This window comes from Hyperolius riggenbachi, chromosome 2 (assembly GCF_040937935.1).
Source record: "Hyperolius riggenbachi isolate aHypRig1 chromosome 2, aHypRig1.pri, whole genome shotgun sequence".
NCBI classification, from domain to species: Eukaryota; Metazoa; Chordata; class Amphibia; order Anura; family Hyperoliidae; genus Hyperolius; species Hyperolius riggenbachi.
This window is the reverse complement of record NC_090647.1, coordinates 408,274,480-408,302,029: the sequence shown is the minus strand read 5'-3', so window position 1 is coordinate 408,302,029 and position 27,550 is coordinate 408,274,480. Positions and strand designations below refer to the sequence as shown.

Genomic DNA, 27,550 nt, shown 5'->3' with positions numbered 1-27,550 from the left:
GGGAAAAAAATTAGCAGCTGTTATTTACATTTGAGCAAAAAGTGTGCAGTCCAAAATTTCATACCCTTCACAAACTGGCACAGTCTGTGGAAAAATCCAAGGTTCTATACTACTTCAAATAGCCCAAGCTGTTCTAAAGCATCCCAATTACCCTGATTGATTGGGAACAGCTGTTTTAATCAACAGGGGAAAAACAGCAGCTCTCTGCAGTTGATTTGTGGACAGTCATGGCTAAGACAAAGGAGCTAAGTGAGCACCTGCGGCTGCTGACAAGTCAGGAAAGGGGCTATAAGGCTATTTCTTAATGTTTTCATGTTCCAGTGGCTACAGTGCAAAGTATTGTCAAAAAATACAATGTTCCACACTGTGGAAAATCTCAGAGGACGTGGTTACAAGCCAAAAGAGGTAAAAAAGAATCCAAGGATCACCACCAAGGCCTTCCTTGTGAATCTGAGCTCTGCTGGTGGCACTGTCCCAAGGCAGACAACCCAGCAGACACTGCACACTGCAGGGTTCCACAGATGCAGATCAAGGAGGATGCTAATTCTCCAGATAAGGCACACAAAAGCTTGCTTGGCCTTTGCAAATGCTCATCTGGACCAAGAAGACTTCTGGTCTTCTGTGAAACAAAAATTTAATTTTTTGGTCACAATGATGTTTCCTTCATTTGGCGTAAACAAAAAGAGAAGCTTTCAACTCAAAGAACACCATCTCCACTGTCAAACATGGTGGTAGGAACCTAATGCTTTGGGGTTGTTTTTTCAGCCAATGGACCAGGGAGCCTGATCACAGTAAACGCACCATGAAAAAAAGTGTAATACATGAGGACATCAGCAGTAGGAGAACAGAGGCGCCAGCAGGATAAAAGTGGATAAAAACTTTAAAATTTGCTGGGAGGAAGTGGTGGACTTACCTCCATAAAGCAGACACGAAAGACTGTCTGAATAGTAGTCACATTTATTAATTAGTACCCCAAAACAGTGCAACGCGTTTCGCAGGCCCAGCCCGCTTCATCAGGCAATAAAAATGGGGACAAGACAGAATTTCAGCAATAGCAGGTGTAGCGCTACACCTGCTATTGCTGAAATTCTGTCTTGTCCCCATTTTTATTGCCTGATGAAGCGGGCTGGGCCTGCGAAACGCGTTGCACTGTTTTGGGGTACTAATTAATAAATGTGACTACTATTCAGACAGTCTTTCGTGCCTGCTTTATGGAGGTAAGTCCACCACTTCCTCCCAGCAAATTTTAAAGTTTTTATCCTGCTGGCGCCTCTGTTCTCCTACTGCTATACCGAGTCCACCCCTGGTGGAGGGGTGATCTACCCCCTTTCGCATCTACAGAGAGCGACTTCTTATCCCTGAGTGAGGACAGGTCTAATCTCCTCACCTGCCTATCCAGTGGTTGCCTGTGTGGTAACCCATGTTTGTGAGTATAATTTTCTCACGATAACCTTTACTTCATTTATGCTTAACATACTACACTATATTGGGCTCTCGGTTTCTCTACACTTTATGAGGACATCAGGTAGTCTGCAGAGAAAGTGGGCCTTGGCCACCAATGGACATTTCAGCTTGATTATGACCCAAAACACGCAGCAAAAGTGGTGAAGAAATGGTTAGCAGACAACAACATTAACGTTTTGGAGTGGCCCAGCCAGAGTCCTGACTTGAATCCAAATGAGAATCTGTGGAGGGAGCTAAAGATCAAAGTGATGACAAGAAGACCCTCCGACCTGAAAGATTTGGAGCTCATTCCTAAAGATGAACGGGCAAAAATACCTATAGAGATATGCAAAAAGCTGGTCTGCAATTATAGGAAGCGTTTGATTGCTGTAATGGCTAATAAAGGCTTTTCTATTGATTGAGAAGAGTATGAATAATTTTGGACTGGAGAGTTTTTGCTCAGATTTAACCACTTAAGCCTCTCTGGACGGATATGTTTGTGCAGTGTGCGGTGCCCGCCCCTGCCGCCCACCATCCCGATCAATGAATGGGAATATAATTTGCATTCATCGATCTAAGTCTCCCGCAGAAAAACTGACAGTCTCTTATCAGAGACCGCGGTATTTCTGCAAAAAAAAAAAGTTCCCCCGTCCTCATTCTAGTTCCTGGAAGCGTGATCGTACGCTTCCAGGACTTTTTTTTTTTTACTGTGGCCATCTCGTGGCCAAATGGTAAACTACACCCACATATATCTTTTAATAAACTTGTGATAGGGACATAATTTAAATGGTGTAATAACCGGGACAAATGGGCAAATAAAATACATGGGTTTTAAATACAGTAGCATGTATTAATGTAAAACTATAATGGCCAAAAACTGAGGAGAAATTATATTTTTCCAATTCTTTCTTAATCTTCCTGTTAAAATAATAAAATAATTCTTTGCAAAATGTATCCTCCAAAGAAAGCCTAAAGGGTGGCGGAAAAAAAAAGATATAGATCATTTCATTGTGATAAGTAGTGATAAAGTTATTGGCGAATGAATGGGAGGTGAAAGTTGCTCAGGTTCAAAAAATGAACAACCCTGTGGTCTTAAGTGGTTAAATAAAAACTGAGAAAGGTTTTTTTTCCCCCACAATATTGCAGTTTGTACATCGTCTTATCTTTTGGGAGACACCGATGTCATATACCATCAAAAAATTACTTGCTGGTTGAATAAAAGTAACGTTAAAGAGACTCTGAAGTCTCATAAAAATCAGCTTTTTATTTCAAAAACCTCTGTAACATCCCTGCCCTAACTTAAACGCTGCATCCCCGCGGCTGGACACTAACTAAATCCCCCCCAAACTCCCCGGGGAACACTGCGGGGAGCGCTTCCGTAAGAGGCAGAGCCTTAAACTGCAGCTCTGCCTCTCCACGCGTCTATCAGCACGGATTGCCGCCTCCACCCGCCCCTCTGTCTTCCTTCACTGAGAGGGGCGGGGGAGAGGCGGAGATGAGCGCTGATTGACGCGTATGGAGGCAGAGCTGCGGCTGAAAGCTCCGCCTCCTCCAGCAGCAAAATACACGACCAAGAAAGTTGTGGATTTTGCGGGGGAGAGGTAGGGAGGGATTTAGCTAGATTTTAGCCGTGGGCATGCAGCGTTTTAGTTAGGGCAATAATGTTAGAGGTTTTTGAAATAAAAACCTGATTCAGTGTCTCTTTAAGTCCAAATTTGCCAGGGGTATGAATAATTATGGGCAGCACTGTATACTGGGGGCACCTATACCTGGCTGGCTACCTACATTGGGGTCACCTATACCTGGCTACCTACATTGGGGGCACCTATACCTGGCTAGCTATACTAGAGGCTCCTTTATCTGGCTGCCTATACTGGGGGCCACCAGTCCCAGTGAAAGGGATTATACATCTAGCTACCTATTTGGGGGGGGGGGGGGGCTACATAGCATTGGGGGCCAGCTCATACGGCAAAATACTGCTGCACAAATGGAGTTCACAAGCCTTGGGGGGGGGGGGGGGGGGGGAGGGGCAGGCACTTTTTTACACCCTTGCCCAGTAAACAGTTTAGCCTAGAAACTGCCCTGGCTGGCAGTGTACAAAGCTGTTCCCGGGCAACCAACCTAGATAAGGAAGAGTGGGGAAGACTGGATCATTCTCGGGTTATCTGGCCCTGACTGTAAGAAGTTTCAATATACTATCTCGAATTTTCTGGTTTACTGCAAGCCGCAATGTATGAGCTGCCACTTATGCCTGGTGCACACTATTCAATTTTCTGTCAGATAGATGGGTCGAATAGATAATTTCCATCAGGTTTGATTTGCTTTCCAATCATTTTTGTGATTGATTTTCTATAGAAGCGATTAGAAAATCTTTCAGAAAACGGAGATCAGATTAGACCTGTCGGTAATAATACATTATGCCCGACGATCTGACAGGAAATTGCATTGTCTACCAGGCATTTAAGGTTGCACATTGACTGATATTGTCACACTCCCAGTGACCTTTTACTATAGACAAACACGGACTAGTGTATAAATACATATTTTTAAAAATAAGCAATTTTATTATTGTATCCATTGTTATACAGTATAATCTCATTATAATAAACTCTGGTGTAGTAAATATACGGGTATAGTAAATTGCCTCTCTAGGTCCCAGCCAATCTCCATTATAGGAGCATCTATGGGAGTAACACCTGGTATAGGAAATTTGGATATAATAAAAATGTGGGTATAGTAAACTACAGTAGTTTTCTGGCACCTACATGACACTGACTCCAGACATAGTGAAAACTGGGCAGTGCATGCGTCAGTGTGAAACCAATTATCTCGGCTGCTCTCTTCATGCTGGCTGGTGAGCTGATGCCTGAATGGGGTGCAATGAATAGCACCGCTGTTAACTCTTTAGCAAGAATGCACATTTGGTGGATGGACTACTAGGTCTAAAATACCTCAGGAGCTCCCTACATGGGTGGGACATGGCATTGCTTGGACTGAATGATGATTGGCTGCATTTTGGATAGAAGTTTCATAATTGCCCAAGTTGAACAGGAAGTTTTGTCTTACCCAGTTACATGACACATGCTGCGATTTATCCAGCCTGGGATTTGTTGCTATGCAGCCCTAAGGGATTCTAAACCTTGATAGTCCATCCACCAAATGTGCATCTTTGCTAAAGAGTAACAGCGCTATCTGCTATTATGCTACAAGTAAGGCAAAGGGGACCCCCTAGCCAGCCCAAAATGTCAACTGCAGCAACTGCCAGATGTTCTTGCTTTCTGCATGTCTGTGTTATCTGACTCTGTGGTGCAGATTGCTGGTGTTGCATTTTTGCCATTGAGAACAAAAGAAGTTTGTAAAACAGTTGTATTAGGTTTGCATTTTCAATAAAATGCCATTAAAAAAAAAGAAAAAAATGACTCCCAATTGACTGAATTAAAATTCAGCACCATAGTATTCTTTATGTGCATGAAAATGACAATTTCTGATATAGCAAACCACTTTCCCGTTCCCTTGGAGTTTACTAGAACGCAATTCTACTGTAATTAGTAAAGCTCCAACCCAGATGAGCTTAAAGGGAACCTAAACTGAGAAGGGTATGGATTTTTCCTGACTCTCCTGCTGATCCTGTGTGTCTAATGCTTTTAGCCACAGCCCCTCAACAAGCATGCAGATCAGGTGCTCTAAAGTCAGACTGGATTAGCTGCATGATTGTTTCAGGTGTGTGATTCAGAAACTACTGCAGCAAAGAGATCAGCAGGACTGACAAGCAACTGGTATTGTTTAAAAGGAAACATCCATATCCCTCTCAGTTAAGGTTGCCTGTAAAGGACAACTGTAACGAGAAGGATATGAAGGCTGCCATATTTCCTTTTAAACAGGAGCAGTTGCCTGGCAGTCCTTAGTTTATTTGACTGCAGTAGTGTCTGATTCACACACCTGAAACAAGCATGCAGCTAATCTTGTCAGATCTGACAATGCCATAAATGCTGCATGCTTGTTTAAGGTTTATGGCTGAAAGTATTAGAGGCAAAGCATCAGCAGGATGCCAGGCAACTGGTATTGCTTAAAAGGAAATAAATAGGGCAGCCTCCATATCCCTCTTATTACAGATGTCCTTTAAATGAAATCCAAGGTGTGAGGATAGGGAGGCTAGCATATTTTTCTTAATCATGCAGATTGCTTGGCTGTCTTGCTGATGCTCTGTATCTAATACTTTTAGCCATAGACCTTGAACAAGCATGCAGAGCAGATGTCTGTCTAGATTAGCTGTATGCTTACGTCAGGTGTGTCAGAGATCAGTAGGTCTGCCAGATAAGTGGTATTGTTTAAAAGGAAATACATGTAGCCTCCACGTTTCTCATCTCAGGTTCCCTTTAACCACCTGGCGTTTGTTTTGCGGTGCTCGGACGCGGGTGGTTTTTTTTCAGTTTTTTTTTTTTTATCATGTAGCTAGCCTAGCGCCTAGCTAGCTACATGATTCCCCCCTCCCTGCGGCATCCCTCCCACCCCTCCGAACGCCGCCGATCATACCCAACAGGAAATCCCGCTCTGAACGGGATTTCCTGTTAGGGCTTCCCTCATCGGCATCGCGTCGATCAGAATGACGTCATGACGTGTCCCGATCCACCCCTTAACGCATCCTGGCGTTGATTGGCCAGGCTGCGCAATGGGTCGGGGGGGCTCTTTGGAGGCACGGATCGGCAGCGAACAGCGGCGATCGAGTGAAACGCGCAGCTTGCAAAGTGCTAGCTGCATGTTTAAAAAAAAATAAATTGTCAAAAAAGACCCACCAGGGGCTGAGCAATCCACCGTGCCAGTAATGAACGAGCTGAGCTCCTCCATACCGCTAAGGTGGTTAATGGATACCTGAAGTGGGAGGGGATACAGAGGTTTCCATATGTATTTCCTTTTAAATAGTACCAGTTGCCTGGCAGTCCTGCTGTTCTCTTTGGCTGTAGAAGTGTCTGAATCGCACACCTGAATCAAACATGCGGTTAATCCAGTCGGGCATCAATCAGAAATAACTGATCTGCATGCATGTTCAGGGTCTTTGGCTAAAAGTATTAGAGGCACAGGATAGTATTGTTTTAAAGGAAATAAATATTAGTCTCAATATCCCTCTCACTTCAGGTGTCCTTTAAATCACTGTTGAACCAAAGGTGTGTGTCAGGAACCGGCACGCCTGCGTATACGGTTCCCGACTGTGTGTTTGACCAGATCGAGAGGGGAAGCAGCCTTAGTCAAGCTAAAACAAGGCTGTGACCCCTCAGAACACTTCTCACTGCCACCACTAGCTGTTGCTAGACACGTCCACTCGGCTGTCGAGTGGTCAGCACGCAATACGCGTTTTCGTATTCTGGTCAGCTTTGCGCTTTAGGCCGAATACGGGAACGCTACACACACGCACAGTACAGTTGTACGGTAACAGGGCACAATCAGGCACTGACTTGTAATGCAAGTTACACTGTAGTGCAGCAAAACCACTAACAGTCGTTCCGAACGATACTGTTAGCCACTCTGCTGTCGAGCGCAACAGTTCCCATACATACAATGCAATTACAATATCATACGGTAGGGTTGCCCAAACGTACAATCGGGCATGGACTTGTACACAGTTACACTTCAGTCTCTTCTAGGCTATGAGTGTTAGTTTAGTACAGCAGAAGTCAAACTTATTAAATAACAATTTAATATTCCAGGAAAAAAAATGGAACAATGCAGAAAATAATATATACAAAAGATTTACAAAATAAAAGTTACGATACACATTTGCATAAAAATAAAACGGGGATCTAAACGTTACCAACTTGAAGGTCTAAACGTTGTTTCCGGGAGAACGCGGTTCCGGCCAGTAGCCGGGGAAGTTCTAGCGTTGTTGCGATCTCCTGGAACTACGAGTTGCGACTGTCCTAGCTGCTATTTTATAGCCTGATTTGGGGCCTCGGGCAATGGATGTTCCGTCCCACAATTAACGCAATTTCCCAGACTGTGACATCAGTCTGCCGAGCCCCTTATCACACTTTGCAGACTTCAACGCAATCCTGTGTTCGTTCAAAATCCAATTCTCACAGGCAAACGTCTACAGTTCCCCAGGTCTAGTCCATACATCAAAAGATTGTAAAGGGAGGCTTTTCAACATTCCATCAGGCTATCATATGTAAATTACAGAGTTTCCTGATAGCCTATGAAGTTGGCAGATTCAATTAGTCCAATTGGGTGTCTACATGTCAGAGTTCAAAAGCTATGCAGACAACCCAATTAGCAGTGACCCACTCTCAGAGGAACTGCGTACAGAAACTCAAAAGCAGTGAAGTTATAGGTTCTCTTAATGTCAGTAGTATGTCATCTGCATATGCCAGGATTTTTATATCCTCTTCCCCTGTCTGTATTCCCTTTATTAAACCTTCATTGTGAATCTTTTGAATCAGAGGCTCAAGGCATATGTTGAAAAGTCCCGGTGACAGGGGACAGCCCTGTCTTACCCCATTAGATATAGGAAACACGTTTCCTATATGAGAATTGGTTATGACTTGGGCATTTTGGTTTTTGTATAGATTCTTAATCCTATCAATAAATGATTTCCCCAGGCCATACTTTTCTAGGCATGTAAAGATAAATTCTCTGGAGATACGATCGAACGCTTTCTCAGCGTCGATTGCTATCATCACTGTTTCTTCCTTCTTATTTTTACATTTATGTATAATATTAATGGCGGTGTATATATTTTCTTGCAGATGTCTGTCTATCCTAAAACCAGCTTGTTGCTTTCCCAGAATCTGGTCTATGATCTTCCCTAACCTGTCAGATAAAATACGGGAGTATATTTTAATGTCAGAATTTATTAAAGATATGGGTCTATATTTTGCACAGTCTTGTGCTCCTTTTCCTTCTTTTGGTAACAGAGTAATGAAAGCCGTGTTTGAGTTCTTAGAGAAAGTTATTTCTTTCCCTTCCTCATTGACCATTCTGCAGAAGAGGGGGGACAGTTCCTCTGCAAAGTGTCTATAGAATTCAGCGCTGAAGCCGTCAGGCCCTGGGCTCTTCCCCTTAGACATTTTCCCAGCTGCTTCCAAAAATTCTGTTTTAGAGACTGGCTTCTCTAGAGCTTCTTTATCCTCTGGTTTTACTATAGGGAGATTAACCTCTTCTAAGAAGGTCTTTGGTGCCATTAGATCCGTATTTAGGTTATAAAGATTTTTATAAAATTCTGTGAAGACCAAACCAATTCCTTCCTGATCGCATATAAGGTTTCCTTTATTATCCTCTATTTTTTCTATGTACCTTGACTGGCTTTTTTTTTTTCAGTAATTCTGCTAACGTTTTCCCCGGTTTATTTCTCCCTTTTTTGAACCTATTTCTTAGTCTAAGATACTCTATTCCGCACTCATAATCTAACAATTGATTTAGCTCATTTCGGATTTTGTGTACATGGTTTACTAACTCATAAGAGGGGTCATTTTTATGCTCTCTCTCTGCCTTCTCCAAGTCCGCCAATAATTTTGAAATTTTTTCTCTTTTTTCTCTATTCCTTCTGCTTTTTATACCAATTAATACACCCCTAATTACACATTTCATTGTATCCCAAATAGTTACTGCTAAATGTTCCCGAGTATTATTAAATTCCAGATATTCTTTTAGACTAGTTCTAACCTGGTTTCTGACCTCTTCATCTTCTAGTAGCCTAGTATCTAATCTCCAACGAGTACCTTGAGTATTATTCTTGTGTAGTGTAAGTGTTAACAGAACTGGAGCATGATCTGAGAAGGTGAAGTTTCCTATACTAGCTTCTGTTACTGCAAGTATATGTGATTGAGGTAAGAGCCAGTAGTCTATTCTTGAATAGCTTTTGTGTACAGGGGAGTAGTAGGTATAGTCTTTTTCATTTAAGTTTTTTATTCGCCAAATGTCAACAAGCTTGTGGGATTGGATTGTTTTCTTAAGAGTGGATAATTTTCTTTGTGAAATATAGCTGGTTCCCTTGGAGCAATCTAGTTCTGGTTCTAGTACTATGTTAAAATCGCCTCCCATTAATATTACGCCTTTTGCCATACATGTAACTTTTGCAATAAATTCACTCATAAAGTTTGCCTGTCCCTTATTGGGAGCATATACATTTGCCAGCGTGACCTGTATCCCCCTTATCCTCCCTACCACAATCAATATTCTGGCTTCCTTATCTTTATAAACCTGTTCTGTGTGAAAATCAAGTTTTGAATTTATGACAATGGCTACACCGCAAGTTTTTTTGGTGCTATTATTGTTGGTAATCCATTCGCCATATCTTTTATCAAGGAAAATAGGCATTTTTCCAGCCTTAAAGTGAGTTTCTTGGATAAAGCCAATGTCAATCTTGCCCCTTATGAACTCGTCTATAATTCTGCTTCTTTTTTGGCCTGAGTTTGCGCCTTTAACATTAATTGTTATTAATTTCAATGACTCCATTGTTTACTTATTTATTTTTAAACAAAAGAATAGAAGAAGTGACCTAAAAAAGGGATAGGTATATGTATATAACCCGAGAGAGTTCAACTCGTGTATGCCATATTTCCCATTCAACAAACAAACACCCATACATACACAATACAGTTTTCGATCCAGTCTGACAGACCAGGAAAACTTGTAAGTTCCAGTCTGTGTTGTCAGACTTCCCATCTTGCCCTTACTAGTCGAGTGCAAGCTGGGGCCTGTGAGCCGAAGTTGGCTCCCCCCTCCTCCACCCCATTTTTACAGCAACATAATTTGTTTACATATCCTCCCATCCTGCTATTTCAATAGCCGGCAAATCTAGTGTTTTCAGAAAGGGTTGTAAAGGTTCGCCATCTCTCAGAAAGCAGCTTTTCCCAGCAATTGTTGCTCTCAGTGATAGGGGGAAACCCCACTTATAGTAGCCACCTTTTTTTTTAATATTTTCAAGAACTGGTTTCAGCATTCTTCTCCTCTCTATTGTTCTTTTGGATAGATCTTGAAATAGTTCCACTTTCCGGCCTTTAAATTTTATGTCATTTAACAATCTTGCTTTAGCTAAAATGTTCTCTTTTAAGCTAAATAAATGCAGTCTGCATAAAACATCTGTGCTTCTGCTTCCATTGTGGGTCTTCTCCTTTCCGACTTTATGTACCCTGTCAATTAAAATGTTTGTATGGCCAGCCTCTCCCATTATTTCTTTAAATAGCTCCTGTGCTGTTTCTAACAGATCTTTCTGCTGGATGTCTGAGGGTATACCTCGAATTTTAATATTATTCCTCCTGCTCCTGTTTTCTTGGTCGTCTAGTTTTTGAATAAGATCTTTTATCTGACTTTTCTGTTTTGTAATTTCCTCCACATTACTTTTTCCAGAGGTACTTAGCTTTTGTACGTCTGTCTCCAGTGCCTTTACTCTTTCTAATAAATCGGTTATTGCGTCTTTAATTGGTTTTATTTCCTTACTCACTGCTTCCTGGATTGCTGTCTGTACTGTTTCGACCATAGTCTCTTGCATTCTTTTTGTGTATTCTTCTAGCATATTCCTCATTTTATGATCCAGCATCTCCTCTGTAATACCTCCCCCCCCCCCTTTTTTTTTTGCTCGACTTGGTTGCCTGCCTCTTCAGGCTTGTGGGTCCTGCTGGTAGCCTCTGCGATTCTTTTTATATGATTTGTGAGGTTTGAAATGTCTGTCGGAGTGACATTGCCTTGCTGCGCAAATGCTGTTGCATTTTGTCTTATAGGGGTCTGGAATCCTGATCTGGAATTTTCCCCTTCTAAGTTTTCTCCTGCAGTTTTTTTTTTGTGCTCATGTTTACTAGGTAGCTGTCCAAATTTTTTTCTTTCTCAATTTGTGATCCCTTGTTTCTGTTTCTAGTACCTGTAGCCATGCTTTGTGACCATTATATCATTGTAACATCTTTGCCATTCTGCACAAAAAATGATAAAACATTGGAACAGCTTCCAAATATTGGTGATCGCTATAACCTTTGTACTGTATCTATAGAGCGCTATTACTTTCAGAAAAAGACCGTACAAAAAAAGACATATAATATACCAGAACCAAAGACGAATATAGATAGGTCTCACCAATGTCTTGTAGTTTTCTTCAATCGAGTATCACGTCTGATGAAAGTAGATCCTTTGAGGCCGTGTATCTTCAAAAATAAGAAATAAAGTTTGGCCCCTACTAGAAAAGGAGGAAATTGACCTGGAGATGGTTTTTTCCTGGCACCCGACAAATATAAATAATCTGATTCACTCTACGACTCACCCTCTCATAAAGCCTACATTAAAAACCTTATATGCTTTAATTATACAGTGGCAGAAAAAGACAGGGCTCTCCCCCTTCACCACTTTGAGGGATAATCCAGATTTCCCACCCGCATCCACCCCTCGCTGGCTTGTAGTTAACAGCCTTGCACAGGACACACGTGTGCTGCATATGCTGGGAAATGAGGAGTTAAAGATCTCTGGTGTGTTGAACGAACCTAAAAATATAGAAGCATGGTGGCAGAAACAAGTCAAAAGCTACTTAAACAAGAATAAGCCCATTAGGAGAGAACTTAATGATATAGAGAAACTCCTCTTTTTCTGTAAAAGACCTCCAAAAACAATATCCGTATTGCATGACTTTTTGGCACTCTCAAAATATGATGAACCTCCACCATATTGTAATAAATGGGAAATAATGTTAAATACCCTCCTTGGAAAAAAATGGCCCCAAATCTGGTCTAACATCTGGAAGATTCCTGACAGTGACTTACAAATGCTTCAATATAAAATAATAGTAAGGTGGTATTTTACACCTGCACGGGCAGGGAAGCTGTCTAGCTCAACTGATATTAAATGCTGGAGATGTGGATTGGGACATGGTACGGAGGTTCACATGTGGTGGGATTGTCCAATAGCCGAAAGTCTTTGGAGAGAATTTATCCAATTTGGTAGGAGTGTTATAGACCATAGTTTTTGCATTTCTGCCACCACTGCTATACTGGGTATAACAGACCAAGAAGAAAACAGGGAGAGCAGATTTTTGAAGGAAATAGGCACTTTAGTGGTTAAAAACATATTAGCGAAATATTGGAAAAGCTCAGAAGCCCCAGTCTTTTCTGAATGGCTTATGAGAATGGAAGTGCTGTGTGAAAGCCCAGGGGTGGATGTGGATGAGATAGTTTCAAATCAACTCATAGCTATGAGAGAAATTTGGAGGGCGCTGAAACCCTAGAGAGGAGAGAGGAAAAATCAAAAGAGGGAGACCGAAGAGTAGCGTAGTGTATGTGTGTATATGACTGTGATCTAAGTTTGAATGAAAAGTTGAATGTAGAATGCATGGGTTGTGGATGTGTATCAGTTGGAATTGGCAAAAAAATAAGTGTGTGGTGCTGCTCGTGAAGAATAATAAAAGAAAAGAGCCAATGATGCAAAGTTTTACGTATACCTTGATGGTATAAAAGGGCGAGGACTCAATGCATGATGCCTGGGGTGTCAGTATTTGAGTGGTTTCAGCTGAGGCTAAAAAAAAAAAAAAAAAAAAAAAAAAAAGAAACTCAAAAGCACTTCCTATTGTCATACAGCAAACACAGCTTTCCCCAAAGCCAGAATGGCTGTAGCCGACATCACATATGATACAGTCAGAAGAATGAAAGAAATATGTTCCTGTATTATCCTTATCAGCATCATAACTTGCAGCTATATTCCTGACAGTGCGAGCTAATTTAAATGTGTGAAAAGTGACAGAGTCCCATTTAGAACTAGTTCAGTTCATCTTTGACCATATTCATTGTGCTTTGTTTTGTCAGGTGCTACTCCAGTATTGGAAAGGTTCAAGATGCTTTTATATCCTACAGGCAATCTATTGATAAGTCAGAAGCAAGCGCTGACACATGGTGTTCAATAGGGTAAGCTCTTCCTTTTTTTTTTTTTTTTTTTCTTCTCCTTATGTCTGTTCAGGGTAGAACAAGCTGAAACTTGTGGGCAACTAAAATGTGAAATCAGAAAGAAGATATTCAGTCATTAACACTTAGGGCCCATTTCCATTTCCGAATGGGAGCCGAAGGGATGCGATGTGGCTACGCATCACTTCCGCTCCCATTCGCGTCACCTCCGTATCCCCCAAATGGAGGGGATGGGGCGGAATGCGGGCGTGCGAGATTCTGCAGCATGCTGCAGGTTCTCTGATAGCACTGTTCCGGATAACAGCACACAATGGAAACTGGTCCATTGCCATGCTTTAATTACAGTTTGGCCCATGTAGTGGAAACGGGCCCTTAACCACTTGAGGACCACAGTCTTTCTACCCCTTAGGGCTCTTTCACACTAGAGGCTGCGGTAGAAAAGGCTAAAAGTCAGCCTTTTGCTTAACGCCAATACATAGCGTTTTCAAAGCGTTTTGAATGAGTTTTACAGCCCATATGAAAACGTCCTTTTTTTTTTCTTCTATAAAAATAAGTGAACAAGATAGCTGTAAAACGCTTTGAAAAGGCTGAAGTTTGCGTTTTCCATTGACTATCATTGAAACGCCAACAGCTTTGGCTGTAAACAGCCCTGAAAAAGCTCCTGGGAGCGTTGAAACGCAACGCTCCAAAACGCCGAGTTAGATGTGAAAGGTAAAATGAAAGTCTAGGGACTTTCTTTTACCTAGCAAAACGCCAACTTCGGCCGTGGCGTTAAAACGCCGAAAAATCCCTCTGGTGTGAAAGGGCCCTGCTCCTCCAGGCACTTTTTTTCCATTCAGACCACTGCAGCTTTCACGGTTTATTGCTCGGTCATACAATCTACCACCTAAATAAATTTTACCTCCTTTTCTTGTCACTAATAAAGCTTTCTTTTGGTGCTATTTGACTGCTGCTGCGAGTTTTACTTTTTATTATATTCATCAAAAAAGACATGAATTTTGTCAAAAAAATGATTTTTTTTTTAACTTTCTGTGCTGACATTTTTCAAATAAAGTAAAATTTCTGTATACATTTTTGTCCTAATTTATTGTGCTACATGCCTTTGATAAAAAAAAAAAAACCTATTCAGTGTATATTATTGGTTTAGGTAAAAGTTGCAGCAATTTACAAACTATGGTGCAAAAAGTGAATTTTCCCTTTTTGAAGCATCTCTGACTTTTCTGACCACCTGTCAGGTTTTATGAGGTGCTAAAATTCCAGGATAGTATAAATACCCCCCAAATGACCCCATTTTGGAAAGAGGACATCCCAAAGTATTCACAAAGAGGCATGGTGAATTCATAGATTTTATTTTTTGTCACAAGTTAGCGGAAAATGACACTTTGTGACCAAAAAAAAAATAATTCCATTTCTGCTAACTTGTGACAAAAAAATGAAATCTGCCACGGACTCACCATGGCCCTCTCTGAATACCTTGAAGTGTCTACTTTCCAAAATGGGGTCATTTGTGGGGTGTGTTTACTGTCCTTGCATTTTGGGGCTGCTAAATTGTAAGCACCCCTGTAAAGCCTAAAGGTGCTCATTGGACTTTGGGCCCCTTAGCGCAGTTGGGCTGCAAAAAAGTGCCACACATGTGGTATTGCCGTACTCAGGATAAGTAGTATAATGTGTTTTGGGGTGTATTTTTACACATACCCATGCTGGGTGGGAGAAATATCTCTGTAAATGACACTTTTGATTTTTTTTTTTTTTTTTTACACACAATTGTCCATTTACAGAGAGCTATCCTACCCAGCATGGGTATGTGTACAAATACACCCCAAAACACATTATACTACTTCTCCTGAGTACGGCGATACCACATGTGTGGCACTTTTTTGCACCCTAACTGCGCTAAGGGGCCCAAAGTCCAATGAGTACCTTTAGGACTTCAAGGGTCATTTTGAGACATTTGTTTTCAAGACTACTCCTCACAGTTTAGGGCCCCTAAAATGCCAGGGCAGTATAGGAACCCCACAAATGACCCCATTTTAGAAAGAAGACACCCCAAGGTATTCTGTTAGTAGTAGGGTGAGTTCATAGAAAATTTTATTTTTTGTCACAAGTTAGCGGAAAATGACACTTTGTGAAAAAAAAAAAACCTCTAAAAATCAATTTCTGCTAACTTGTGACAAAAATTAAAATCCTCTATGAACTCACCGTACTCCTAACAGCAGAGTACCTTGGGGTGTCTTCTTTCTAAAATGGGGTCATTTGTGGGGTTTCCATACTGCCCTGGCATTTTATGGGCCCTAAACCGTGAGGAGTAGTCTTGAAAACAAATTTCTCAAAATGACCCTTGAAATCCTAAAGGTACTCATTGGACTTTGGGCCCTTTAGCGCAGTTAGGGTGCAAAAAAGTGCCACACATGTGGTATCGCTGCACTCGGGAAAAGTAGTTTAATATGTTTTGGGGTGTATTTTTACACATACCCATGCTGGGTGGGAGAAATATCTCTGTAAATGACAATTTTTTGCTTATTTAGCAACCCCCCCCCACTTGCCAGGACTGTTAACAAACCCCACAAATGACCCCATTTTGGAAATAATACATGCTAAGGTATTCCATGAGGGCCATGGTGAGTTCATAGAAAAATTTATTTTTTGTCACAAGTTAGCGGAAAATGACATTTTGTGGAAAAAAAACAAAACCATTTCTGCTAACTTGTGACACAAAAAAAAAAATTCTATAAACTCACCATGCACCTCACGGAATACTTTGGGGTGTCCTCTTTCCAAAATGACATCATTCGTGGGGTCTGTCCTGGCATTTTATGGTCTCTGCAATCATTACATGTATGTCCAGTATTAGGAATTTCTGCTATACTCCTTATATTGGGCATACGGGTAATGCACTCTGGGTTGAAAGGAAAAATGAATGTCAAACAATCAATCAATGTGGATGAAAAAATATCTGCCAAAAAAAGTGAAAAAAAAGAGGGGAAGGCGTCTGCCAGGACATAGGAGCTGCCACCCAAAAATGTCCAAACCCACTCAGCTCGTATGCCCTGGCAAACCCGATTTATCTGTTCACACCGATCGATGTGGATGAACAAATCATTGCCAGAGTTCTTTTTTGATACAAAGTGCTTGCCAAAGCATATGAACCCCAACACCGCTCCTCGGCCCATATGCCTCGGCAAACGTATCTTTTTGACTGCGGAGGAGAAATCTCATCCTGCAGCGCTGCATGCACCGACTTGTGTGTAATCTGACAGATGCACAATGCCTCTGTCAGGATGCACCATCAGTGCTGCAGCTGGTTGGTTGGTCGGTCTGGATAGAAAAAAGAGAGAAGAAAAACGAAAAAACAAAACAAAAAGGAGGGGAAGGTGTCCCCCTGGACATAGGAGCTGCCGCCCCAAAAATCCAAACCCACCAGCTCGTATGCCCAGGCAAACCTGATTTATTCATCCACATCGATCGATGTGAATGGAGAAATCATTGCTTGAGTTCTTTTTTGATACAAAGTGTTTGCCAAAGCATATGAACTCCCAACACCGCTCCTCAGCTCATATGCCTCTGCAAACGTATCTTTTTTTACTGCGGAGGAGAAATCTCGTCCTGCAGAGCTGCATGCACCAATTTTGTGTAACCTGACAGACGCGCAATGTTCTGTCAGGATGCACCATCAGTGCTGCAGCTGGTTAGTCGTTCGCTCGGTCCACCTGGAAGGTTAATGGATGGAAAAAGAGAAAAAAAAATACAAAAAACAAGCAAGCAGCAAAGCAATTACTTCATTAACATTAATAAACTTTGAACTTTTTTAATCAATACCTGAATATTGCGAATCAAACATTAACTTTTTTGCTTACCTGTTTTTTTTTTTTTTTTGTTTGTTTTTTTTACTTCCCGAGGACAAACCTCTCCTCCCCCATGGGACAATGTGCGAAGTGCAAATCACACAAAGTTGTGGTGAAGTACATTACACATTTTGTCCCAAGTGAAAGGAGAGGTTTCTGGCAGCCCTGTGTATTACGGTCTCTCGAAACCAGATGTTTGGTTTCACACTGCATATTGACATATCCGGTGGGTCGAGCTTGAAGCACCGTATCGTCCAAAACGGTCCTTCAGGGAATACCACAAGAGTAGCATTCGGCCTAGTAATGAACTGCGTCGCCATAGACTAAAATGACTTCCGGGTCGACCGAAATTGCCGCAGAAGCCACGCAGTAACGTAGGCATGCACTAGTGTCAAGTCAAGCACTTCCGGCGTGGGGGGGGGACCGCAAAGTGTGACTTTCGCTAGGCATTTTGCCCTAACGCATCACAGCAGTTTGAAATGGCACTGGGAGACCCTTGTGTGCCTACCGCTGTGTCTGGAGTTCCCTACTCTCGAATAGTGTACCTGCTCGTGGTACCTTTCAAAACACTCCCCTAGGCATAGGCCAGGCTGGTCAGTGCAGGCGGGACAATAAACAGTGGTGTCACGCCTTGTACCAGCCCTGCTGCAGACACGACAACGTTTTCTTCGAGTGCGTTGACCTGGGGTACACTGAATCGGATAGGCGTAATGCATTCCATGCAGCCGGCTAGTTGCATCTTGGGGTTGGGGCCGGACACCTGGATACAGGAGTTCCATAGTGATCCGTCTCTGAAATTGAAGAAACGATCCAGTTCTCCCAGCCTTACTGTAGAGAACAAAGCTGTTGTAAACTGCCAATTGAATTAGGTAAAAAGACACTTTTTTTTATACCAGCGTCTTGTTTTACGGGAAAGTAAATAGGGTGCTAACCTCTGGTCATTAAAGTCCACTCCTCCCATGTTAGTATTATACTCGTGGATGACAAGGGGTTTTTCAATGACCTCAGTTCGCCGTTGAATTTGGACTGTCGTGTCTGCGTGAATGGTGGACAGAAAGTAAACGTCCCTCTTGTCCGTCCATTTCACCGCGAGCAGGTCGTCAGCACTCAAGGCGGCCATCTGCCCCCGTTGAAGTCTGGTGGTAATGAGCCGTTGGGGGAAGCCCCGGCGACTAGGCCGCACGGCGCCACAGCATCAGATTCCTTCTAACTTTAAGTGCTGATAGAGGGCCACACTTGAGTAGTAATTGTCCACATAAAGATGGTACCCCTTCTGGAACAAGGGTGACGCCAAGTCCAACACAACCTTTCCACTGCTCCCCAGGTAGTCAGGGCATCCGACCGGCTCCAATTTGGAGTCTTTTCCCTCATAGACCCTAAAATAAGATGTATAGCCTGTGGCCCTTTCACAGAGCTTATACAGTTTCACCCCATACCGGGCGCGCTTGCTTGGGATGTACTGTTTGATGCCAAGGCGCCCGGTAAAACGTATGAGGGACTCGTCTACGCAGATTTGCTTTTCAGGGGTATAAGCATCTGCAAATTTGGATGACCGGTGGTCTATGAGGATTTAGTGGAGCCGGTCAAAAGCAGGGAGGTCACGTTGATGACAGGTTTCGTCATCATTGAAGTGCAGGAAGCGCAGGATGTTCTCAAATCGTGTCCTGGACATGGCAGCAGAGTACAAGGGAACGTGTTGTGCTGGGTCCGTAGACCAATAAGACCGCAACACATTCTGTTTGATTAGTCCCATGTGTAAGAGAAGGCCCCAAAAAATTTTAATTTCGGAAACTTGGACTGGTTTCCACTGGAAAGGCTGGGCAAGGAAGACATCCGGATTGGCGGTTAGAAATTGTGTGGCTTTACGGTTGGTCTCTGCCACGACAAGAAGAGATCCTGGTTGATGAACAGATTAAAAAAAAGTCTAGGACTGATCCTAGATTATCTGTCTCCACCTGGACTCCAGACTGGGCGGTGAAAGGGGGCAGTACGGGTGCAGCGGTACCAGGGGATTGCCAATTTGGATTTGCCAGCACCTCTGGTAAACAAGGGTTAGTACGGGCCCGTCTTCTTGGTGGCTGCGACTGGGATCTTACTGCACGTGCCACCGAACCAGTTTCAACTTCCATGCTGGTGCTCGCCACTTCACCAGGGTCTACGGAAGTACGGGTTCTAGGTCCAGGAGATGTTGTGTTGCTGGTGCCTGCCCCACCATGAAATCTCAGACCAGCACTAGCACCACTCTGTTGCACTTGAGGCTGATCTTGCGCAACCTGCGGTCCAACGACATGGGGTGTGGTACGCCTGGCTCTAGCCGGGACCTCAACCTCGTCATCGCTATCAGTCAGTGAGCCACTGCTCAATTCAGGTTCAAACTCTGACCCAGATGATTCGTCGAATGGTTCGTCCCAATCGTCCTCATCCGACTGGGCCATGTACCTGAACACCTCATCATCGGAATACCCCTTTCTTGCCATGGTGGACTGCTAAATTTAGGGGGTATTCCTCTGAGACTACCCAGGAAAAAGAGCACCTACCTAGCGAAAAAGAGTATTTGAGAGGTAGAAAGCTGTGGTCACTGAGCAGTGCCACAGCTAGTGTACAGTGTTTTTCGCAGTGATAAGAAAAACAAAAATTCTGTCTGCGGTGGGGCGGGCTGAACGCAAGTGCAGGCAAACCATCAGGCCTGATCGGGCAAACCCGGCGGTTTTTAGTGGATCCTAGTGACCCTAATAGATCTGACTGTGATCAGTAATGATCACTTACAGATACTATGTAGTACCAATGTTGATTAGCGACAGTGATGACGCTAATTAGTGACTGTGGTGCAGTGGTCTGAGCACTAACTGACACTAACAAAGGGGCCTAGCTAACTGGCCTAACTGCTAACACTAGTGATACTAAAAAAGTGACAGTTTATTTATTTATTTATTATTTATTTATTGTATTTATAAAGCGCCAACATATTACGCAGCGCTGATCACTGTTTTTAGATCACTAGGATAGTGACGGGGGTGGTGGCGACTGGGGAATCGGAGGCAATCAGAAACAATCACAGGACAATCAAAGCCAATCACGAGAAAACAAAGCCAATCACAGGGCAATCGCGGGACAATTAAAGCCAATCACAGGGCAATCACAGCCAATCACAGGGCAATCACTAGACAATCAAAGCCGAGCACGGACACTCAAAGCCGATCACAGGACAATCAAAGCCGATCACGGGACAATCAAATACGATGTCAGCGCAATCAAATACGATGCCAGCGCAATCAAATATGATGTCAGCACAATCGAATACAATGTCAGCACAATCATATACAATGCACTGGGAAGGTGATTTTTGCGATCTGAGGGTGAGGGGGGTTTATTAGGTGCCCGCACAGGGCAGACTGGGTCCTGATCTGATGGGTGCAGACACAGGGGGTGACGATGGGAGATCAGTGAGGGATTACAGGGGAGAATAGATGTAAACAATGCACTGGGGAGGTTTTCAGGAGTGGGGTCTGAGGGCAATCTGAGGGTCTGGGTGGGTGATCAGGTCCCCCCAAGGGACAGTTTAGGATCTGCTCTGATGGGTGGTGGTGACAGACAGGTGACTAGTTGGTAAGGCAGATGTATACAATTGTATACAGTATACAGGGGGGTGGTCTGGGGGGATCTGAGGGTAGGGGGGGTGATCAGGGGACCCTAGGGGGCAGTTAGGGACCTAATCTAAATAATAGTGTTGGCAGATAGTGGCAGGGGGTGATTGATGAGTTTATAGGGGGGAGCTTGGGTGTAATCAGGGGTGTGCTGGGGTGGTCAGGGGGCGTCCTGAGGGCTGGCGTGGGCGATCGGGGGGGGTCTGTGTGGGTGAAAACTGGTGTTTGGTTGCTTACTGAGAGGGCTGCTGCCTCCTCTGATGGCGCACGGACGAAGAGTGCGGAGGAGGAGGAGGCAGCCTGTATAATACTTTGTCATGTAAACAAAGTGTATTATACATTTTGATTGGCCCAGATCGCCCATTCAAACCCCGCCGGCGCTGCTAATTGGCCGGCGAGGTATCGCGCCAGGTGGGCGGGGCCTGTTGCCGGCGGCAGCGCGCATCATCAATGACTCGATCACTCCCCGGAGAAGCCTTAAGGACCCGCCGCCGTTCGGCGTATTGCGGTCCTTAAGGCGTCCACTTTGCCGCCGCCCATTGGTTATGTGTGGTCGGCAAGTGGTTAACCACCTGAGCGGTCTGGACGAGCTCAGCTCGTCCAACACCGCCGGAGGCTGCCGCTCAGGCCCTGCTGGGCCGATTTACATCAAATAAAAAGCAGCACACGCAGCCGGCACTTTGCCAGCCGCGTGTGCTGCCTGATCGCCGCCGCTCTGCGGCGATCCGCCGCGAGCAGCGGCGAAAGAGGGTCCCCCCAGCCGCCTGAGCCCAGCGTAGCCGGAACAAAAAGTTCCGGCCAGCGCTAAGGGCTGGATCGGAGGCGGCTGACGTCAGGACGTCGGCTGACGTCGATGACGTCACTCCGCTCGTCGCTATGGCGACGATATAAGCAAAACAAGGAAGGCCGCTCATTGCGGCCTTCCTTGTTTATTCTGGGCGCCGGAGGCGATCGGAAGAACGCCTCCGGAGCGCCCTCTAGTGGGCTTTCATGCAGCCAACTTTCAGTTGGCTGCATGAAATAGTTTTTTTTTTATTTAAAAAAAACCCTCCCGCAGCCACCCTGGCGATTTAATCAGAACGCCAGGGTGGTTAAAGAATACCCAATGCAACTTAATTTGCGCAAAAGGAGGTAACAGGCATGTATGGGCTGCAGTCCTCATTCCCTCCATTTACTTATAAAAGCCTCCATACTTTGTTCCAGGTAACGCGCTACTGCGCAAGTGCTATCCCGGCGGCTCGCATCCTTGATCTGCACTACAAGTCATTACGAAGTGCGCATGTGCAGAGTGCTAAAAGTACGCCGCTGGGCCAGCACTTGCACAGTAGTGTGCATCCTGGTGTATGTATGGAGGTGTTTACAAGGGAACAGACGTGAATAGGGAGACCGATGGCCATGAGGACTGTAGCCCATACGTGCGTTCTCCATTTGTGCAAATTCACCTGGCTTATTTGGCCCTTTTGAGTCCTAGTTTACACAAGGGTTAAAAAAAAAAAAAAGTGATAAAATGCATTGGTCACAATCACGTATGACTTCCTAATTTCCTGTCAATCAAGAGCTTGTCTGCAAAAGTTTGGAAGTTTGTTACTCAATCACGCAACAATGGCAGAACGGATTCCTTTTTTGGGGGGGGGGGGGGGGGTTACGGCAACAAACAGGATTCAGAGGCTTCCCTCTCTTTAGGTAAGTATTTAACATTTGCCTCAGGTACACTGTAAACTCTCTCCCTTCTACCACACCACCACTTTGCTGCTTTGATCCTCCACTACCTTTTCAGATCAGTTAGATAATCAGTGCAGGCTAGTTAAACAGATACCCATATATTTACTGTGGTTTTTGACTTATCCGTGTGTCTGTGCTAAATAAACCTGTGGGATAGGAGAGCAACACAGCAGCCCTGTTAACCACCCTGGCGTTTAATGGTTTTGCGCCACTCGGCCACGGGTGTTTTTTTTTTTTTACTTTTTTTTTTTTTTTTTAATCATGTAGCTAGCCTAGCGCAAGCTACATGATTCCCTCCTCCCTGCAGCATCCCTCCCACCCCTCCGATCACGGCCGGCGATCATACCAAACAGGACATCCCGCTCTGAACGGAATTTCCTGATAGGGCTTCCCTCGTCGATCGGAATGACGTCAGGGGGGAGACCCCCGATCCACCCCTTAGCGCAGCCTGGCGGTGATTGAGTCCATACCTCTAAGTTGGTTAAAAGGAGAACTGTAGTGAGAGGTATATGGAGGCTGCCATATTTATTTCCTTTTAAACAATACCAGTTCCCTGGCAGCCCTGCTGAGCTTTTTGGCTGCAGTAGTGTTTAAAGAAAACCTGAACTGAAAATTAAGTCAAAATAAACATGTTATACTTACCTCCTGTGTAGTATACTCGTCAATCTTTTTCTTCTCCTGCACCCTGTTTGACCACTGTGATCAATGAAATTCTCCGTTCTCCATTTTGAAAATGGCCATTACCCATAACTGCTTCCTGGTCAGCACCCTGTTAAACTGTAATATCGCCCACTTGAGCCATAGGGAAACGTGGACATTACCTTGCACATTCAGTTGTAACTGACAGCTGCTGATATATAACTGACAGTAACTGGTATATTTCAGTTCTGACAAAATATTGTCAGAACTGGAAGGGATCACTGTAAGAAGAAAATGGTGAGCTTCTGAAAGGAACTGATGGTGAGGTTAGTATGTAATATTCATTTGCAGCTACCTGATGTTTGTTTTAAATATTTTTCTCACTTCAGGTTCCCTTTAACATCAGAAAAAAGCATGCAGCTAATCTTGTCAGATCTCTCAAAAATCTCAAACACCTGATCTGCTGTATGCTTGTTCCGGGTTTATGGCTAAAAGTATTAGATGATCAGCAGGGCAGCCAGGCAACTGGTATTGCTTAAAGGGAAGGTTCAAGCAAAAAAAAAATGAGTTTTACTTACCTGGGGCTTCTACCAGCCCCATGTAGCCATCCTGTGCCCTTGTAGTCACTCACTGCTGCTCCAGTCCCCCGCTGGCAGCTTTCTGACCTCGGAGGTCAGGGCCACATTGCATACATTTTTACGCATTCCAGCTAGTGCAGGAACAAAAATTTACACGTTGCACCACTAACGCGTAAAAATGTATGCGTTAATGTTCCTGCACTAGCGGAAATGTGTAAAAATGTACGCAATTCGGCCCTGACCTCCGAGGTCAGAAAGCTCCCAGCGGGGGACTGGAGCAGCAGTGAGTGACTACAAGGGCACAGGATGGCTGCATGGGGCTGGTAGAAGCCCCAGGTAAGTGAAACTCATTTTTTTTTTTTGCTTGGACCTTCCCTTTAAAAGGAAATAAATATGGCAGCCTCCATATCCCTTTCACTACAGTTCTCCTTTAAAGTACATGCAAGGATGTGCTGCTGATGCAGAGGGTCCTAGTTTTCATATTCTTTTATGCCTTCTCAAAAGAGATTCTTAGAATTTTCATCATTTTCAAAAGCGTGCCCTAAACTGCAATGGTGCAGTACAACTGCCAGAATAAAGGCACACGAGTAGGCAGGCTGACAAGCACTTTGTTAGGTACACACACTGCAATTTTCTGACAGATTTACTGTCAAATCAATTCATTCCAACATGTCTGATCTGATTTCCGAACGATTTCTCGATTGATTTTCCATTCACTTCTATGAAAAATTGATCGGAAATCAGATTAGACATGTTGGAAATAAATTGATCTCCCACATAATTTCATCGTGTGTACCTAGCAGTAGACGTTCGTGCCAGGGAGTGGTTTTGAAAAGCATGAAGGAAACTTTGAGAATACCGCATTCGGATATGGAGTGGTCTACAACCTGTTCTAAGAGGGTTAGAACAGTTAATCACTTCTGAAAGTGACAGCAACGTAGGAGAAAAGTCTTATGCAATTTACCCTGTAACAAATTTACATTCGGTATGTACACATGGATTTTAAAGGGAACCGAAACAAGAAAAAAAAAAGTTTACTTACCTGGGCCTTCTACCAGCTCCCTGCAGCCACCCTGTGCCCGCGCCATCAAAGATCGAGTCTCTGGTCCCCCGCTGTCACTTAGTGTAGTTTCTTGCCACTGCGCCTGTTCAGACCTAGCCGCCCTCTTTTCTGATCACTCACCCACACCAGGGGCGTCCTGCGCATGCGCAGAACGAGATCTTCTAGTTTTTCTACGCACCACATGCTGATAGGTGGTTGTCTCTACCGGGCTTACTTTTTGGATTGTTTAAAAATATCTAGATGGAAATGACTTTTACTCTGAATCTGCTGATAATCGATTCCCCTAAAAATGTAGTGAAATTAGCCTGATTTTGACTACAAATTGATGGAAAGAAGCAAATGAACAGTGCGGACTCCCCAGGTCAATTGAGGTCACGGCAGGATCAAGGATCCATGCAGTGCAACACTATGGGTTCTCGATCTAACGGTTCAATACTGCATATTCATTTTCAGTAGATTCCTTGTTGGAATATTTTAAAAATCCATGTGCTGTATGTGGTAGGAATCGATTCTCTAAATCTATTGGGATCCTAGAGTTATATGTACCACATGCTTGAGAACCTTAGTTGTAGTCTCTACCAGGCTTACTTTTTGGAATGTTTAAAAATATCTAGATGAAAATGTGAATAAATGCAGCTTTATTTAAGTATGCACTTTTTGGGTTCCAGTGTGTTGTATCAGCAGCAGAATCAGCCTATGGATGCTCTGCAGGCCTATATTTGTGCTGTTCAATTGGATCATGGCCATGCTGCAGCCTGGATGGATCTGGGAACACTCTACGAATCCTGCAACCAGCCTCAGGATGCTATCAAATGCTACCTAAATGCCACAAGGAGCAAAAACTGTAGTAATACCTCTGCACTTGCAGCTCGGATTAAGTACCTACAGGTATAGCATTGTCTTGTTTGCTTTTTCAATAATTTGCTTATCAACATGTATCATAAAGAATGTAGGAGCATTGTACTCGTTTTATGTTATATATCATTCCCCTGAAGTGTGTATTTTTGTTTCTTGGAGTATGTGTTTATATTGTTTTTGCTACAAGTCGGTCACCCATTTTCCTAATTATTGCACTCCATTATACATGTTGTATTTTTTTTTTCTTGTTCACTGCATACATTCTACCTTGTCATAGATTTAAGAAAATATATACAGTGGTTTCCAAACCCATGTTTAAAAAAAAAAAAAAAAATTAAGATATCTTTTCACAAGTTTTGGTTTATTCTCACAAAGGTTTGTATGCTGGATACCCTGTTGTAAATCTCTTCATAGAATCCAAAATATACTATTAAAACGCTTAGTTTTTGTGAGGAAGTTGTAGTGGACTTGCTCGTAATGAATTAGGCCTGTGTTAAATTTCCTTTTCACATAATTTTTCCTAGGCTCAGTTGTGTAACCTTCCACAAGGTAGTCTACAGAGTAAAACTAAATTGCTTCCTAGTATTGAGGAGGCCTGGAGCCTACCAATCCCCGCAGAGCTTACCTCCAGGCAGGGTGCCATGAACTCAGCACAGCAGGTGAGAAGTTGGGGTATTTTCTGCAAACACCCAGCTTTAAAAGTTACTTTCAGTGTTTAGCAACATTATTTTTTTATTATTTTTACTTAATCTTCAAGCTGGTATGTATCTGTGTACGCCTAAGAAAACAAAACAAGTTAGAGAGAGGTAGACGAGAACACATTTCTGGGTACCAATTAAGAACCTTTGTGGATATTCATTTTTAAAATCCAATCATGATTTATTTTAGTAGCTTCACATCAGGACACCCCCCACCTCCCCACCTTTTTTTTCACTGCTGGACTGGAGTCATTGTTCTGTACGTGGATCCACAATTTGTATATTGTGTTGTCCAGAGGTGGTTTTAATCACCTGTCCTCTCCTGGCATGGAAAGCTAATACTTACTACACAGACCGATATTTTCTCTCTTACAATTCTTAGGCCTGTAAACCTCATCATCAGAATGCTGAATCTGTACTAGGCCTCAGTCAAACACCAATTTCACAGCAGTCCTTGCCACTACATATGATTCCTTCTAGCCAGGTAGATGAACTGTCAAGTCCTGCCAAGAGGAAAAGAACTTCTAGTCCAGCAAAGGTATTTTACATAGCTAAACAATGTATGTGGCTCATGCTATGCTTTTTTTTTCTTTCTATTTTTTTAAATCATCACCTTCATTAAGGATAATCACCAAATGGAGGTCATTTTCATAAAGAGAGTATCCATATGCAGGGAGTTTCTCAGGCTCAGATATCCTCAGCACTGTTGACCATTTATTTATTTTAATAATGCATGCATGTTCTGTTGTGTCCATTTTCATATTTGTAGACTAACTGTATTAATACAGTAATGTTTGTGATTGCAGAACTCAGAATAACTTTTGATATCCTTCTTTAATAGAGTACTTCTGATAGCTGGGGCAGTGGCAGTATGTCACATACCCCTACTCAGCAACAATTACATTCTTGGTCTTTGCCACCACAGAAGTTACAGGTATGAATAGACAGCATTTTTTTATGTAAATACATGAACTATGCATGAAATGGTTTTGTCAGGATTGATAACTTAATGTGAAATGATGGAATGTTACAGAAACTGAGCCATTTTCTTCTGAACAAGGCTGATGGTCAATCAGTAGGTGATTAATTTAATCCCAGTTCCACAAATTCTTTTTTCTTACCTCCTTCAGCAATTCCCCTTGAACACCCTTGTATGCCTGTACTGTACATGGGCCCTCAACTGAACACTGCAAGGGTCG

General features: G+C 43.2%; 1 protein-coding gene across 1 annotated transcript in view; it reads left to right on the top strand.

Annotated features, from left to right (window-relative positions):
• Nucleotides 1-27,550, top strand: part of KDM6A (lysine demethylase 6A) — a 186,128-nt gene that overhangs the window by 155,502 nt on the left and 3,076 nt on the right. The window contains exons 11-15 of the mRNA XM_068266275.1: nucleotides 13,212-13,310; nucleotides 25,464-25,683; nucleotides 26,178-26,312; nucleotides 26,734-26,889; nucleotides 27,193-27,285. Of these exons, the coding sequence (XP_068122376.1) occupies nucleotides 13,212-13,310; nucleotides 25,464-25,683; nucleotides 26,178-26,312; nucleotides 26,734-26,889; nucleotides 27,193-27,285 (703 nt within the window). The remainder of the gene's footprint in view (nucleotides 1-13,211; nucleotides 13,311-25,463; nucleotides 25,684-26,177; nucleotides 26,313-26,733; nucleotides 26,890-27,192; nucleotides 27,286-27,550) is intronic.